The 18,510-nt window shown below is 40.6% G+C and overlaps 1 protein-coding gene across 1 annotated transcript in view; it reads left to right on the forward strand.

Moving 5' to 3' along the window:
- The window catches only part of shisa9a (shisa family member 9a), a 71,595-nt gene extending 54,726 nt beyond the window's left edge, over positions 1–16,869 (forward strand). The window contains exon 4 of the mRNA XM_085170924.1: positions 1,526–16,869. Within this exon, the coding sequence (XP_085027050.1) occupies positions 1,526–2,400 (875 nt within the window). The 3' untranslated portion in view covers positions 2,401–16,869. The remainder of the gene's footprint in view (positions 1–1,525) is intronic.
- Positions 16,870–18,510: the final 1,641 nt, after the last annotated feature.

Below are 18,510 nucleotides of genomic sequence, written 5' to 3' on the forward strand. Positions count from 1 at the left end.
GAGGAGTCTGTAAGTCAGGAAACAGACACATTCTATGTTTTGTATGACTTTTTGTTCATACTTTTGACAAACAATTCAACACAATGGACTCTAGAGTATAGAAGACGTGTTCTCTGGAGAGAGAAATAATACTTCTGCGTCTGGCAAACCGATTGGTTGCCAGGAGAACTGCACCTCTCTGACTGCACTGTGATGATGATTTGGCTGAATTTGGAAAACACTCTGTCAACTTTACTGTTATGTTGTTAATGTGAAAAATTTATACTTTAAAATATAAAATTTGCATCTGGTAGTTCGTTTAAGCTAGCTTTGTAGCAAATACCTTTGCTTTAATGATGAATAATTTCGTGTTCGTTACCTCCCACACAATAAGATTGTTTACTCATCAAGATCAAAAATACATGTAGCTGTCCATACTTTAAACGCTTTCATCCTGGCAGCAGTGGAAGGTGAGCAATTTTCTACAAGATACATAGACGTCACTGAACTGGAGCTTTGGCGAGACATCACCATTTTTAGGAATTTAAATTAAGCTGTCGGAGCAAAGTAGGGATCACAAGTCACCAACATTCGTAGTTTCTCTTCATATCTTTGCTTTTCCTCCATGGATAGATGATCCAACTAGTCTTGTAGTACACTTTTGTCTTGCAGTACCAGCGACTATCTACTATTGTCCATCATGACGCAGTAATGTTTTGCTGGCCTGGTTAGTTAGTCGGTCACATGACTGAACACTATGGATGGCTTAAGAATGGATGTCTCTCAAGTTCATATTTGTAAAGGCAGATAACCAAATACTTTTCAAAACATTTTTGACTGATTTAAAAATACTAAATGCAAAAGTAAATGTCTACAACTTGGAAGGCATTCTCAAAAATACACTAGTTGAGCGTGCACTGAGGTCTGATTGAAATCTTTCCTTAATCTTATGACATAACTGTAATAAACTTGCACCGAGTTAGAAAAAAATCACCTATGTCATGCCTAGTTATTAGCCTCACAACTTTCTCCCAAAATTTCTTTCTCATGTTGAACTCCTTCCCACCACGCAAAAATTTGATGTTTTCTTGGCTTTAAAAGGGAGGAAGAGGCGAGCTGGAGGAGAGATTCTAGGCTTTTCTTTTGATTTCACTCCTCCAGTAGCAGCACGGGCCTCTAACTTGCAGGCGTTAGCAGTAGTCCTGACACTCTGCTTGGTCAGTTAGGTGAGGCTGACTAACAAAGTATAGGGGTTTGTTATATGACCTTCTTATACTGTGGGTGTTAAAACTGATGCAATATCTATATTTCTGCTTTCTGTCTGTGTGTGCTCATAGTGATGTGTTATCTTATGGCTGATCAGCAAACTGCTAAAAGTGTTATTTTTTGATTCATTCAATTAAAAAAAATCTTCCATGGTGGCAAATGGCCAAATTGAAGAAAGTATATATCGTTTAATTCAAGATTTAAGCTCTGCTCTATAGCAATTTTTGTGCCCACTTAGTGTTTCATTGCTTCTCTTACTCTTTCTCTTCTTCTCCTTTAGCTGCCAAGTACAACGGCGAACTGTACAACAAGCGTCGCCTGATGGTAGAGATGCCAGCAAAAGGACTTCCTCTGCAGCCCATGGGCAACTCCCGACCGTCCATGGCGTCCATGGGCAACATGTCATCAGTGACTCCTCAGATGACCACCAACCCCATGGCTTCAAACCCTATGAGCATCAACCCTATTAACCCCGTCATGACCCCAATGACTTCAATGACACCCATGACCTCGCTCACCCCAATGACTTCTATGACTCCTATGACTTCCCTCACCCCTATGACCTCCATGACTCCTATGACTTCTTTGGGTCCACTGACTCCAGAGCCAGTGGCCACTTACGTCACCGAGATGCCCAGCATCTCCTCTGTCTCAACCCTGCCGACAGAACGGCACATAGCCGCTGGAGGAGGAGGGGGACACAAGCCAAACGGCCAGAAACCCAAAGTCAGCCATGGTCACACTGCCCACAGCTCTCACAGCTCTCACACTCATCTTCACAGCCACAGTAGCAAGCCACCAGGACTTGGGGCTACCTCCCTGGCACACATGGCGGGGACCATGCCAGGTGGCACATCCCTGGGCATCTCCAGGGCTGCTGAGACTGTCATTGGCCACGGCTCAGCTACAATGGGCCGCCCACTGGCGTACAGTTCCAATACAATTGCGTCCTCACATGCGATGGGGCTGGGGCTGAAGGGCTGGGACGGGACTGAGACGGTGGGACGGAGGAAGACCTACGGGCACAAGAGGCCTCAGTGTACCATCCTGGAACCGAACCAGCTCCACAGCACTAGAGGCCACAGCCACAGCCAACACTTCCTCCCCACACAGCCCTACTTTGTGACCAACAGCAAGACAGAGGTGACAGTGTGAGAGAGAAAGACAAGAAGAAATAAAAAGAGAGGAACAGGATGCATGTGGAGTGGTGACACGAGTAATCTCTGAGTGGAGATACAGTACCAGCTCTTGAGATGTTCAAACGTGCAGATCTTCACGTGTGTTTGTGTGTAGAAGTCGAGGGTCGTTGGTTTACTGTGTCCGAGTGGTCCTTGTTTCACAAACAAAGTTCACGACGAAATCTCTCTAAAAGACCTTTGCTGTCAAAAGGACGGCCCCTGAGTAGGTGGCATCTGTAACCATACTAACAAAGAGCCTACAGAGCAGGGATGTCTTTACACTTGTGGTGATATTAGAATGTTGTCTCACAGCTAATATCTACTCCATAATGATACCGATATTGGAGAATTACAGTGCGACTGCTCTCAGATGGGAAACTGCTGATAAAAAAAATGGATTGGTTTAACAAACCAAACCTGAGAAGCAATATAATGGATTAGCTGTAGGCACTGAAGCATCACGGGTAATGAGAAATACAGCAATTACCCATAAACCTCTTGACAAGAGGTGTGCTCACCTGTCCAGCAAAGTACTGAAGGGTTTGGAAGAAAAAACACTTCCTCGTGATTCACACCCAAATCTCCTGAGGGCTTTACAGCAGACACACACGATGAGGGCCCTGGGCTTTGGACTGCAGACATGAAGGCTTTGTACTGTGGCTTTTCACACGCACCTCCTTGAGCTGTGCAGCTGAAGGTCTCCCTTTTCCACAAGAAACTCCAGCACAGAGAGCGGAGGCTGTGGCACTGGTTTTATTTTGTTCTGATCTCGTCTGTGTGATGACAGCTGACCCAGGGGAGGGATAGGGAGGCCGGGACAAAGCATCTGCATGATGAAAACGCACACATTCAGAAATACACGGACACATTTTCTCACGCAGAGTTACCACACAGTTGGGTTTTTAATTATTGATGCCAGTGGATTTAACTGGCATCAAAATTAAATAGGTTTGAAAATGCTCTTTTACATGACACTTTTGACTTTTAGTAATGGCAGCTACATCAAAAAGACCAATGTAATCCATGAACAGACAGGAAACATCTTTAAGTTTTCCAAAAACATTAAATTGCACATTTAAAAAACATTTTAGACAACATGCTATGTGGTATATGAGAAGACTGATGCCACCTCTACATGTCTCTGTGTTAAATTTAATGCTAGAGGCAGCAGATAATTAACCTAGCCTAAAATAAATAAATAAATATATGGAATGAATGTTAGAAACAGGAGGGGGAACCATTAGCCCAGTTCTGTGCAATCGAACAATAATGAAATTGCCTTCAGGGACCTCAAAACATCACTAATTAAGATGTTACATCTACTTTATTTATTCTGAAAAAAAAAGAAACCTAAGAGTAAAAAGGACATCCTGTGGTTTTAAGTGGGGGGGTATGTGTCAGACTAACTGTGAAATAACTTCACGCTAGGTTGCCAGGCAACAAACTGTTGAACTATTCCTCTAAAAGAATTAATAAATAGAGCAAAAAACCCAACCGTGTTCTAATGTAGCCGTGGTGAGGATGATCACGCTGGAAGCAGACAAAATGACTAATTTAATTTAGACTTTGTGTGTGTGTTCCTTTTTTCTGAGTGTGCAAAGATGAGACATGCCCAGACATTTTTACAAAGTGGACCAAATGTAAGAGTTTTGACCTCTCATCGTGTTAGAGTTTACAGAGCTCTGGGATTTAAAAAGTCCTAAAACTGCCACAAAAAGAGCGCAAAGAACAAACACTTTGCTGTCGCCCGCGAGGCACTGCCACGAGAAGCTAGTCTCGATCAGATCAATAACTGTACTCAAGCTCCAGCTGAAAAAAAGAAACCCGGCACAACCAGCTGTAAGAATCTATCTGGGTTACATGACTCAAACATAAAAATAAATCCCCTTAAATCTGGCAAATAGGCCAAATCTTCTAAGGGATTCTCAAAGCCTATTTGCTTGTTTTTTTCATGTAAGATATATTAGCAGCAGCAGCCACTGTTATCATGTAAATCTTGTCTTCTAAAGTGCTTCATCCACCTCTATTAATTCAGCGAATTAAGGTGCTTTTTAAGTGATCAGACTGCACTAAAAATGAGAAGCATTTGGCAGAAGTGTAAACACAGTTGACAGCAGATAGCATCCCACTAACAAAGACAGATTGTGAGGGCATTTTTGGGTAGAGAACAAGGAAGAAAAAAAACAGGGGGGGTGTTTAAAGTAGGAAAACCTGAGAGGGAGAGGGCCACATGACAATCTTGTGAGAGTAAAGGATATGAATATCAGCGTATACCTGAGACAGTTTTTTGCATCAGCTGCACTGCAAGCAGTTTGGGCACGTTATGGATGGAGGTGTAAAAGGAGAACCTAATACTGCAGTAATACTGCAGGTTCTAAGTCGGACACGAGAAGAAACACCTAGGCCAGCTGAGCGCATAGATAAGGGGCTCTATGAGGGAATATTTTTTCCCTCATGCTGTGGAGCCCCCTGCTGCCTTCAAGATCACGTGACTGTAACCCGAGGCCAGATTGAAGGCATGGAACAGGATTTAATAAGTCATCAGAGCATTAAAATGTGTCACCTACACACTTAACACACGCGCGCACACACACGTGTGCACGCACACGAACACATTACAGGGTGGACTCTGCTTTCCTTGTGTTCCCACAGTGCCGAGCGGCAGGTGTCATCACAGCAGAGAGACCAAGAGTCGGTACTGTTACTGCGCCTGTTGTACATGAAAGACTGTGAAACTCCAGACCATGGCCCTTTGTAGCGATAACTGATATTATGCTTTTTATATATAAATATATATAAATATATATATATATATATACATATAAATTTACATAGCCTTTCTCTCTTAATCTATTTCTTTTCATCCTTTCCTCTTCTACACTTTTCCCCCTCCTCTTATCCTTTTCTCTGTCAGTCTATGGAGAAAGACCTTCAGAGTAAATATGTGAGAGAAAACAAAAATGGGGCTGCGATGAATCTTTTCTGTAACAACAAAGTTCAGGCACAGTAAGACAGTGAGTCATAATAAGTTACCTTGGTAGACGTGATTGGTTTCCCCATGCACTCTGTTCTCGCAGGAACTCCAAGTGATCGAGTCTGCGATTCCAGAAAAAAGTTATTTTGTACAACTGCGTGTCCTGTTGAACACTGCACACATTTCACTGTTCACAAAGTGTGTGTGTGTGTGTGTGTGTGTGCGTGTGTGTGTGTGTGTGTGTGTGTGTGTGTGTGTGTGTGTGTACATCCAACCCTGGCTGATGATTTTGTGATTATTGTCTTTGAAGGAGTCAAATTCAAACAAAGTCATATTTAAAAGGGATTCATAGGAATACAAATACATATATTTGTGTTTGGTGATGCTATGCAGGATCCCCCCCCTTATATGTTCCTGTTTCCTGGCAGATTGTGTTGTTTAGGACAGAGTTGAGAAACAGGTCAGTGTTTGCTGGACGTGCATTATCAGACCCAATTGGCTTAATCCAGCAAGGCAGAAATGTGGAAATGTGAACCCTCCATGCAACCTCTTGCAGGCAAATCTCTGAAAGCTCATCCAGCTCCGCGAAAGCAGCCAGCGGAACAATTCGTAGGACGGTGGAAACAGTTGGCAAACAAAAAAGCAACCAACAAACCCCCCACCTCCCCCATTGCTCATTGTAACAGCCAAATAAATCTGATATAAAGCAGGGAATTTGTTTGAGCTGGCTGTGTCATGGTTGATAGGGTCAGGGCCACAGATGAGTGGGTTCAGGAGGCAGTCATGTCTGACATTCCTCATCAGACGAGTCAGCCAGACAAAAAAAATGCCAGAGCAGAAGGACACAGGTAGTCTGCAGGCTTAAAAAAAGAGTTCATTTATTAGTGCAATTTTTTTACAGTCAGTACTGGCTTAACATACTGCAATAATCTATACTGTATTAAAACTGCTGTATAGGGAAAAGTAATTCAGTGCAAAGTGTGAAAGTTTTCATTAACTTGTGGGTTGATGGTGCTGACCAACAGAAAGCTGCACAGTACATCTTTTGCATGAGAGTTGTACTCTCATTTCAAATTCTAATCCTAATAGGAAATTGTGCAAAAGTATTTCAAAGTAAAATATTTTACTCCTTTGCCAACTGCATTCCCTACATTTGTTTTAGACCTGCAAATTTTCTTGATAGACTGCCATTGTTACAGTAAACTACCTGTGTCATCTGCTTTTTATTAATTAATGTATTGTTAGCGTTCTACCCACCCTGCCCTGTAGGCCTGGTCGAAAGTTGTGCAGTGTGACATCATTGCTGCATTAAACTAATTTATTGATGAACTAACAGGAAACAGCAGCGAGCAATGATCACAAGAACTAATACTGATAATCAATCTCCAACCCTTCACGCCCAACTTGTCGCAGCAGATGGCTGCCTCTCCCCAAGCCTGGATTTGCCAGATGTTTCTTCCTGTTTGAAGGGAGTTTTTCCTTCCCACTGTCACCAAGTACTTGTTCATAGAGGGGTCATTGGATTGTTGTGGTTTTCTCTTTGTTATTGTAGGGTCTTTACCTTACAGTATAAAGCACATTTAGTGGACTGTTGTTTTGATTTGGCCCTATCTAAATAAAATAAAAATGAATTTAATTAATGCTATCGTGTTGAAAGGGGCTAAAGGAAGAGCTGACAGGCAAGCAAAGAATAACTTGCCCACTTACAAAATAACCTAGAAAAGTACTAGCAGCCACAAACTGAGTATTATAAGAGCTTGGGCCACACATGCGTCACTGAAGGACAAAAGGAGGTGAATACGTCTGGGATATAAAAGTTGGGGATTAAAGCCCTCCCTCCCCTCTCTTGTTTTCGGAGTTACCTTAATAACAAGTTCTCCTGTTCAGCAGAGCAACCAGAGTTTTAGATAGAAGCACTCAGCAAAATATCTACAAAGGGTATTCAGTAAGAGACAGAAGAGGAGCTGCACTGGGGCCTTGGCCAGGGGGCTTTATTAGTTCTCACTGTGGTCTTTAATCACCAAAACCCAAAGAAATGTGGGAAAGAGCTTTGATGCTGCAATAGGGACTCCACAGTCCACAGAGGCGCACAAAGACAGAAGAGGGAAATTAATGTCAATAGTTGGGAGAAGCTTTGAATTATTGATACAGTAAAAATGGTGGTGCATGGCGCATGAGTGCTAACAGCTGTGAATCAAAGACAATTTGTTGGATCTAGGGTTGCCAACCGTCCCTTAAAAAACGGAATCGTCCCGTATTTAGAAACAAAAGTACACGTCCCGTATTGAGCTGAAAAGGGACGCACTTTGTCCCGTAATACAGTGAGAATCAAAAGTAGTCTATAAGTTTTAATGTAATTAACGCTTTGTTTGAAAACATAATTCCCAGCCCCGCTCCTGCTTTGTGACCAATGAGCTGACAGCACACTTATGACAATTCGAGTATGACAATTCAGATTACCGCTCATCTCATTGGTTGAGGAAAGGTCGCTTGCGGAGAAAATACCGGAAGACAACAGATGACCACAACAAAAAGCATGGCCAACAGGGAAACAAACGCCGACACTGCGGTGCAAGTCTCAGACGACAGTACACCTGAAGCTGGGCAAACACTGTGCGATTTTCAAACTGCACGATTGGCTCGCAGGGGTTAGACGTTCGTAGGTCACGATGCAGGTCTCACACTATACCGCCCGATGCTCTGATGCGACCTGAGTCACACTGTGCGTCCATAAAATGAAGGTTATAACAGAAAATCTGTCGCTCGCTCTCCCTCTCTGTCTTTCACTCACACAGACACACACCACCATCAACTTTGCTAAATTGCTAATGAAAAACACTGATCAGGCAGCTGTGATTGAGCATGTAAATCCAACTATTTTCACGGTTGTTGTGGTCGTGATAATTTGGTGATGCCACATCGAAAAGGCTCGGATGAGCTTTCCAAAGTTCTACAAGTTGTGCCTCCATCGCTTGAGTCCAGATCACACGCTGCACAGCCGTCCGTCTTTTTCACCGACGTTTACGTGTTTGCGCGTGCGCAGTGTGAGCGGCTGCGGTGACACCCTCACGAGCGATTGATGATCGTGAGGTGTTAATCGCTTCTCGTTACCCCACGTATACTACACGATGCACGATGAAGGCCAAAATCGGGCCGATCACCAAATTGGTCGCACGACTCAAAAATCGGCTCAAAATGGGCCAAAAATCGCAGAGTGTGAGCCCAGCATTAGACCAGCAATGTTTGTTCCTCTCAGAGAAAGAAAAAAGGCTTCAAAAGTACAGGGAGGAATGGGAAAAGGAAAACACCTATAAAGCGCACTGCACTGTGTGCCGGCGCACTTTTTCCATAGGCATGCTTCTAATGGTGGGCACATGAAGAACAGGAGGGGCGTGAAAGCTCGGGGAACCCTTAACCAATTTTTGTCCACCAGGCCACGGCAGAAGCAGATATGGTAAACACTGGTTTGTTTGTTTTTAAACCCTCTGGTTAAGGTTAAAATGGGCATGTGCAGTGAATATCAGCGCTATGTGGCCAGAAGTGTGATAATATAATTTATTTTGTGTAATAAACAACTGCAAGGATATATTGCAACAAATAGATGAGTAATACATAAAAGTAATACATAGATGAATAATGATGATGAGTTATGATGCGTAATCATGGGAACAAGTGGGTTTACAAACGGGAGCAAAAGCTGAAATAATGCCTCTACTGAAGCCAATTGCACTAAATGCACTAAATGTGCACTGTTACAAGAATATTTTTCTTTCTATTGTTTTCTATTAATTTATATAATTTTAAGTTAAGCAGGACAGAGTTCTTTTAAAGAAAGATTTACTTTTATTCTCAAAAGTTAAGCATGACAGGCTTCTGTTTAAGAAAGAGACCTGTTTTATTGTGTTAATGTTGTCATTTTGAGCTAAAAATAAATGGCTAAATGATTTTTGTTTCCCATGTCTTGATATCACAAAGAATACGCGTCTACTTGAATCAAATTCAAGTCAAATGGTTAAAAAAATAATTTCCCACACAAAAAAAGAGCTAAAAAATTCACCACACTGGGAAGGGTGAAGACAACTGGGTCGCCCGGCCCTGGCCACGAGGTGTCCCTTATTTATTTCTCAGGGAGTTGGCAACCCTAGTTGGATCTCACACACACAAGCACACTTTCATATACACATATACACAATCTCTTATTTCCAGTGTTTTGCGTTGCTAAAATTATCGATTATTACTGCGGCACATGCAGCTCGATAGATTCTCGCATCAAAATCGGCTATGTGTATGCACTGGAACATTGTGTTAGCTCCTTTAGGCTTTATTTTTACACTGTGTCCTATTTAAGCTAAAGATGTGAAGCATGGATTGTTCTTGATGTCAGTCTAAATCAGGAAAACGCAGCTGTCTGTATATATTAATTTCTTAGTGGCAAAGTAGTAAAGAAAGACCGCCCCAACCCCACCCTTTAATTAGAACAGATAAAAACGCGACGTGCTTGTTTCGCCGAAGAAAAGACAGAGCAGGGTCGTCAAGACTGCAAAATGGGATATGTACAGTTCATCAGAATGACATAAAAGGGCTCAAACACAAGATACGTTTTTCTCCACTCTTTAATTTCTCTGCTCTTTACTGTTGTTATTTGCTGGGCTTAGTAGTGTTGTAAACATGACAGCTAATGGAAAAGCAGCATCTTTGTGACCATACATCCCAAGATTACCGTGTTATCAAAGACGGTTCTCGTCAACTATGTTTACAACTTTGTATAGCATCAATCCTTACGTGCAGTGTTTTCTCCACCTGGAGCTATCTACTTATGCACAGAAGCAGAGATGCGGTGTTTGTTGTCCAGTAACGCTCAACATTTGTTTTAAAGTGGACCAATTACGCTATTCCTTATTTTATGTCATGTATATACAATTCTCATATTAAACCGGGGCCACGTATCAATTAATGAGGACAGCATATGTGAAAGTAATCCCTGTAAACCAGCTTTTTTTTTTTGTTCTGTATGACGTCAAGGAAATCAAATATCTAGGGCTTACTGAGGGCAGAGAAGCCCCTCCCACCTGCTGTTGTTCTTTTATTTGGGAGGGACAGCCAATCAGAAGAAAGTTAGCTTATAAGGGAGGCTGGCCTTAAAGAGACAGGCGCTAAAAAGGCTTTTTTCAAACAGTAGATAAACTGGGGGCTAGTGTATTAGCTGAGAATCAGATATGTATTGATTATTTGAGCTGTGAATCATGCTACTCTAGTGAAGTCCAAGAATAAATACATGGAGCCTGAAATGAGCACAGCAGACCGTTTTTTCTATGGCTTGCGACTATGGTGGATTTCATATGTAGGGTTTTTATCAGAAGGTAATTTTAAATATAATCTAATTGCTATTAGGATTCAAATAAATACTTCAGTGACAGTGCATTTAAATGTAATCTGCATAGTGACTTCTGCTAGGGCCCAAAGTTAAAGGGTTTTCCATCAGTTTTGAAGATTCAACAAGTTATTTGCAGTAAAACTATGATCCATTAGTATATCCTTTTATAGAATAAGTCACTGATTAACTCATTTTAGTGTTAATCAAGTAGAACATACAAAGTTACCTGTAGGAGGTCCGGTTTTCTATTTTTGATGTCCAGACCAGTTTGTTGTACTTATGCATATGTGTTTATGGATAAGTAGGGCCCCAACACTGCATTTATGCGTAACGTAAAGCATATTTTTTAATGGTAGAGCCCCCATCTCCCACTATTGTTTGCAGAGTAGCTTATAATATGCACCGTGATGCCCCATTGTCCTTTTACTGTTTACTGACTTTATAATTTGTGGAATTAAGTTATGAAGAAGCTGTATTTTGGTACTATTCAGATATTGTTAAGAAAAAAAGAGAAATATAGCAGATGTATTGTCCCAGAAGTATATTACCATAGTGTTGCTATGACTGTCTATTTTTCCTTTATTTTTTTGCGGGGGGGAGGGGTTGATAGGGATATTTTTGTTCTTCTTTTGTTGTTGATTTGCCATCTGACAGTACAGTATATCACCATTGTTCTATATACGACTTTCTTACGTGGCAATAAAAGATGACTTCTGTAACAACGCTCCTCTCTTTGCCTTCCTTTGGTGTGTCTTTTTAATTCTCTTTTGTTTCCTCGTCTTTTGTCCTCAGGAAGAGATACTGTACAGTGCCTCAGCTCGTCTTTATTCTCCCATGCTTCTTTTCTTTATAGTCCCCCTCCCACTTTCCTCCTGTCCATTTCCCTTGGCTCAAGCCTTCCTAGCAAACATTTGATGTTATTAGATGTTGTTAGGACACTGAAGGCTAACTTTAGAAATGCATTTATGCTGTATACACGACAGCAAAGTAAAAGCTGAAGCAGCGCTCATACATCAGCATCGGTTGTGGCTTTGTTCCTGAGGCTGACAACTGAATTTCTCACAGATGTCTATTCGAAATAAATCTGTTTGTCTATTTCTGTCACTTTAATGCAGCTTAATTAGCAGTTTTCTCGTCACAATAAAAAAATTGACATGTGACAAAGTGGCTCAAGAATGACATGCAAGATCTGGTTCAAGGCTCTTTTTGAGTTTAATAAGTAGTGATTTTAAACATATATACAAACATATATTATGAATCTCCCTCCCACCCCCCAGGAGGTGGTATGTGTGTGTGCTCTTAAAGCTGAGCTCCTCTATCAGAGGCCTGTGATGCTGTGCTGAAGGTTCAGCACAGCATCTTAACTGTTCCTAGGACTGCACCCCTCTGGACAGAGACCTCTGATGTCGTGCCTGGAATCTGCTGGAGCCACTCTTCCAGTCCTAATGCTACCTTTACCGCTGGGACCACTTTGGACTTTACCTTCCACATCTGCTCCTGTTCCCCTCTTACCTCCAGGAGCCACTATTGGAAAGTGTTTACCAGAACTGTGCATTATTCATCACTACCAGCCTCAGCTGGCCAGAGTGGTGGCCCTAGATTCATCAGTTCAAGCACTACAGTATGAATAATGCAAATTTCCATAGGCCACATCTTTATAGTGAACAACAGCACAAAGGGCCATTATCTACAAGTTTATCCTATGGACCTCACTAATAAGGTTCTCTTTAAATATATATAGACATCAAAAAGCTATATTTTAGCATTTTCTGTCATAGATTTTCATCCTCTGATCTTATGTTGAGTTTTATTTAGCAGGGCTCATTCTAAATCTTTCCATACTTGGTTTGATTTTCAGGGGATTGCAGCTAGAAACTGTAGACTTTCTAACTTTTCAAAAGCTCTTAAAGACAAAACAGATGGAATTTATTATTATTACAAGTCAACAGGGACCTGTAATATTCAGTCATGATAAAATGAAAGCGCACCATCTGTCAAATTTAAGGTTTTTGCAGGACATCATTTAAAAAGATCGAGGCGAATACGCCCTGCGATAGACAACAGCACACGACATATTTCATTGTTGCATCAATTCATTTAGGTTTGTAGACATATTTATGCACAGTTCCCTCAAGATCCTGTCACAGCATTTTAGCATTTAGGGACTAACGTTTAGGCCAGGGGTGGGCAACTCCAGACCTCGAGGGCTGGTGTCCTGCTGGTTTATATCTCCCTGGGTCAACACACCTGAATCACAGTTCATTTACAGGCCTCTGGAGAACTTCAGGACATGTTGAGGAGGTCATTTAGCAATTTAATTCAGCTGTGTTGGTTCAAGGACACATCTAAAACCTGCAGGACAGCTGCCCTCAGGGCCTGGAGTTGCCCACCTCTGGTTTAGACTTTGCCTGGACCATTATTTTGTTTTTTAGTCATTCTGCTGCAGATTTGCTGCTGAGCATGGGATTATCGTCCAGTTGCATGATCCAATTTCAGCCAAGCTTTAGCACTTGGCCTCCCATTAAACTCCGGAGTACATTGGTGTAGAGACGCTTTTTGATCGACTCAACTTCAAGCTGCCAGGCCCTATGACTCAAAGACAAGCTCAAATCATCACACTACTACCTATCAGTATGAAGTGTGTCTGCTGGTGTTCGGCTGTCTCCAAATATGGTGCTGTGCATTATGGTCAAGCATCTCCACTTTGATCTCATCTGTTCAAAGGACTTTTTTCCAGAAGTGCAGTTTGTTCAGATGCTCCGAATACTCCAGACCGGCTTTCATAGAGGTGCTCACAGTTGCTGATGATCAGTTAGAGAAGTGCATTTGATTAGCAGCAAGTGACTGCTACTAACTCTCTTAATTTCCATGGAAGTAGTAAGAGTTTACTGAGTTTTCACACACTGCTTCTGCATTTTCAGTTTTTGTTAAGTTAATAGTGGCACAGAGTCGTATGTGATGTGTTGTTGTTCGTAGGGAGTTGTATTTACCTCATTGCGAGACATGCTAGGGCCAGATGGTTTTTATTATGCCTTGATGTGGGAATCATGTTTACCTTTTCTTATGATACGACTATGCATATATTCTAGTCTTCTACAATCAAGCTACAGTCTTTTAGATTTTCATGAGTTCAGACTACTTTTTGTGTTGTTTTTTCCCCACAGTAATCAGTGATTGAATTTATTTATTTTAATTCTTGGTTGAATGGTCCACTGATCCTGCACATGATCTAAATTTCCTTCCTTGATTTAATCAGACTTACTTCAGCCTCACTGTGTGCTATTCACTCTTTTACTGTATCAGAACTGCTTTGGCTGCAATGATAATCCAGCATTTTCCTCTCCGGTTTCTTTGCATTAAAAACTGGAGGTGGTGAACATGATGTATATGTATTCGTCATAGAGATTAGTGATGATAATTACGATCAAAACAATAAAATGATAAATTGCCCGCAGATTAGCTTTAAATATTGCATGAAGTAAATCCTAACGGGATTAAGCAGCCATACTGACCTGAAGATAAGGAGCAAATGACTGCAAACTGCCAACTCTTTTGTGCTCTGCTGCATATTTGGAAAATTACACAGAATGAAAACAAATTACTGGGTAACTGAATGATGATAAATGGCACATGACTTTCTTCTGACTTTTGGGAACAGGACTGAAATTTTTGGAATATAACCTGAGTTTTAATGTTGTGCTTGGTCTAAATGTCACAAACTACGGACCACAGATATCCCACAGATATTTAATAATTTTTACATTTGATTTTTGCCTTTCATTAATGATAACGTCACAGATAAAAGGTTCCAGTGTAGATGAAATGTGCCTTAGTCTACAAAGCCACAGTGTTCAGACAGATATTTAATCACTCTGCACGCAGAGCTGAAGCCTGAGAGCTAATGTGTCCTTTGGCCTTCAGTGGGACGTCGTTACCAGAGAGAATAAAACCTTCAGTTTTAGTTGTAAATGTTTCCTTTATTGCCTTCAAATGAACTGTGAGAGCAAAGTATAAACAACAAAACAGGCAAGTGTTGTCTTCACACCTATCCAAATACAAAAAACACAAATACACATCATAACCAGACACACCCATTCACACAATGCGAGTTTACACTAATTACTCAGGCTGCTAGTGCTGTTGGCAACGAGGAAACAGTCCAGGGAATTTCACCCAAAACAAAGCAAAACCTGCTTTTCCTCCTGCTCCCCTGCCAATCCCCCTACCTTCTTGAATTCTGCTCAGCAGAGCGGAGCTGTACAATGAGAGCTCTCTGTGTGTTTAAAGCCATCTGGCACTGATCTCTGCTTCAGCCTTTAGGGGCATCGTCACTGTCGTCATCGTTGTTTTTTGGTAGTTGTTCTTGTTTGTTGTTAGCTGCTGGAGGGTCACATTTCTAATCTGGTAACAATAAGTAACTGGGACAATATCTGCAATAAATAAGCATGTTTATGCATGTTTTCATGTGTTAGAGATTGGTTTCATTGTCTATTTTCTAGCTCCGGTTTCTAGCTAAATATGTAAAACATGATGAGGCAGAATGACCATGCCCATCTCAGCCACTATATTCAAGATGGTGGGGCAACATGGCAGTCTCCACAAACTGGTGCAATGAATTTTTAATGGATTACATTTATAAGAATGCACCCATTTGTTGGAAGATGTAATTACACACTAATAAATGTACATTAATGAATGCATACAGCACACTACTGACTGTACCTTTCATCAGGCTCGGCATGGGAGGAATGGGCTTCCTTTTAAAACAACACGTTCTCACTCCCAAAGCCACATTTATTTGAAGGATGGACTGGTCATCCTACACTCATCAGCATACTTAGGACGAAACTGTGATCTGTGTGTACAATTATCAACCTTTTATCTCAATGTGCATGCATTAGTAAAGATTCATATAGATGCATTATATTACATTAATATCAAACAGCTGCATTTTTTTTACTGTAATAACTGAACACTGATGAGTGTTTTCTGTTTATAAGTTATTTGCCTTTTGCAGTGTTCCACTTGTGGGAAAATAAAAACCATGTACAACAAGCTCTCCAACTTTAAAACTACAACATGATTAAATCTCATAATGCCAATTCAAAGTTTTGTGCTTAAAACAACAGAAAATGTCAATGTTGTCATTTATTTTGTCAGTAATCCTTTAAACATTCCTCCCTCAACATTTTGTGACCTCGTCAAAGTCATGAGTTTTTCATGTGGGTATTTAATTGCTTTTCACTGAGAAGCAGTTGAACAAACTAACCAGCAAAGAAAAAAAGAAAGAAAAAAACAAGAGCAAAAAAGAAAAAGGAAAAGACCAAAGATTCCTCGTGTGACTACATGATGTTTAGATCAGAGTGCTCTTGGAATCAGAGCACGTACTGCAGAAATGGGGCAGGAAAGGAGAACTTGCTGTTTTAATGCCAGTATTTGAACCCACCAAATAACCATAATGATGATGAAGGGAAAATTGGCCCAAAGAGAAAGCAAAAGTAGATTGAAACATGGATTCTTAACATAGAGAAACCTACCTCAGTCAACATGACATTGATCTTCCAAAAACACAACAATTTACTTACCTGGGCAGCATCATCCAGCCAGCCAGAGGAGCACAGAACAGCATCAAGAACAATTCAGTTTCAAATCAGTTTTATTTATATAGCCCCAAATAACAAAAGTCCCCCTATGAGCAAGCACTTGGCAACTGTGGGAAGGAAAAACTCCCTTTTAACAGGAAGAAACCTGCCGCAGAACCAGGCTCAGGGAGGAGCAACCATCTGTTGCAACCAGGTGGGGGTGCAGGGAGGTAGACAGGATAAAATACATACTGTGGAAGAGAGTCAGAGATTAATAATAACTAATGATCAAATGCAAAGAACACGCTGTGCAAAGCTCGGGGAGACATGAGATTGAAATGGATCCAGTAAACAGTTCCAGTAAAATTTCATCACCAAAATTAAAACTCTACAGGAGCTCCTTGATGTCAGCCCTTCTGTATTCATTAGAATGCTGGCGTACAACCACAACACGCCTGAGAAAGATCCAACAAATCCAGAATCTTCATCAGTGTAACACTGACGACACGGAGACTATGATCACCAAACAGAGGTGGAGATGGATTGTCCACTTTGAGGGATGATGCCACTAGAAAGGTGACAGTTCGCAACATGGTTATTACCACTGTCAGCTCTGGGATCTTATAACTACACAGATAATAATTTGAATTAAAAAACAAAACAAAACAAAGCCTATAGAGAGTTTATAATGAACCTTTTGTCAGAGCAGAGCATCTAGACCATGATTCTGCTTTCTAAAACTGGCAGACACAATCGCTCAAAGAAAAAGTAGTTTGATGCACCCCTGAGGCAAGCTAAGATAAGGAAGACCAAAGAAGAAATGAACAGCTGAGCAGGAGACAAAGCAAGATATATATATATATATAAATAGATAGATAGATAGATAGATAGATAGATAGATAGATAGATAGATAGATATAGATATATATATATATATATATATATATATATATGCCGGTATATATAAGCTTCCACTGAGAGGCCAGTTAAGGCCACAGACAAAAATGGACCCTAAGTGCATTTCAATAAATTTTTTTTAATTTTTTTTTCATAGCAAAATATCTAGAACTGAGGGATGAAATGGTGGGAGACCTTTGCATGGTGCAAATGACAGTTTGTGTGTCATTTGCATTACAATATGGTTTTTATTCCAAACATGACAGAAGTTTGTCAAAATAATGAATGTCTGCTGGCATCAGAAAAAGTACATTAAAAGATTTGGGTAATAGCAATAGTGTTCCCTTTATCAAGAAAAAATATCTATATGATTATTTTCCTTTTGGAACTTTCCTGCTCAATCTTCCACAGCGCTGTACATCAATTATATAGTAAAAAGAGCACTCGGCTTGTTAGAAATTGTATATGTTATTCTCGTGGCCCAAGGCGGCAAAAATCAGCATCTGTGAAAATGAGCCATTCCCTTCCAATGCTTCAGACCAGGAGGAGTCACACTCTAATATGTGAAGAGAAAGCGATGTACAGCCTGGAGGGATACGTCTGACAGTGATGCTGGGACTCACTTTGTCGTCTTTTACGCTGTTTGTTTGAACTTTCAGATCCGACGGAGCTTCATTTCGTAACATGGTAATGGTGTCAGTTAGAAATTGGAAATCCTGCCTCATAGTCAAAATCATTCTTGCTTCTTTTCTGACTTTTTTTTTTTTTCATCAGTTACTCCTCCATTCTGCCAGTTCAGGTTTTATCTCACATTTCAAATTAAAAGCCATTAAAAACAAAATAAAGAAAATATAATAACATAAAGATAATAACATTTTTCTGTAAATTACTGTACATATTCATACATGTAAATAAACAAAAAGTACTTTTTGTTAAACTTGTCTTGAGTAACAGTTCTCCAGGTTTTTTGAAGAAATTTCAAAGTTCTTCTTTGCTTTTTCACGCATTTTCAGTCCAGTCCTTGTACCGGACCATTTTCAGAGGAATGTTTTTGTTTGTTAAGCCACAAAACACTGACCTATAAATCATTCAAGCATAAAAAGCACCTAATTCAAAGAGTGAAACAGTGCTGTGTCTACACACAACAGCAATTGGACCTTTAGGTACTTTGTCAGAAGCAGCATGTCACAAAAACATATAGTTCATTCTCATTTTTTTTAGTTGAAACAAGAAAACATACTAAACATAGCACATTTTACA

Source organism: Neolamprologus multifasciatus, chromosome 8 (assembly GCF_963576455.1).
Source record: "Neolamprologus multifasciatus chromosome 8, fNeoMul1.2, whole genome shotgun sequence".
NCBI lineage: Eukaryota > Metazoa > Chordata > Actinopteri > Cichliformes > Cichlidae > Neolamprologus > Neolamprologus multifasciatus.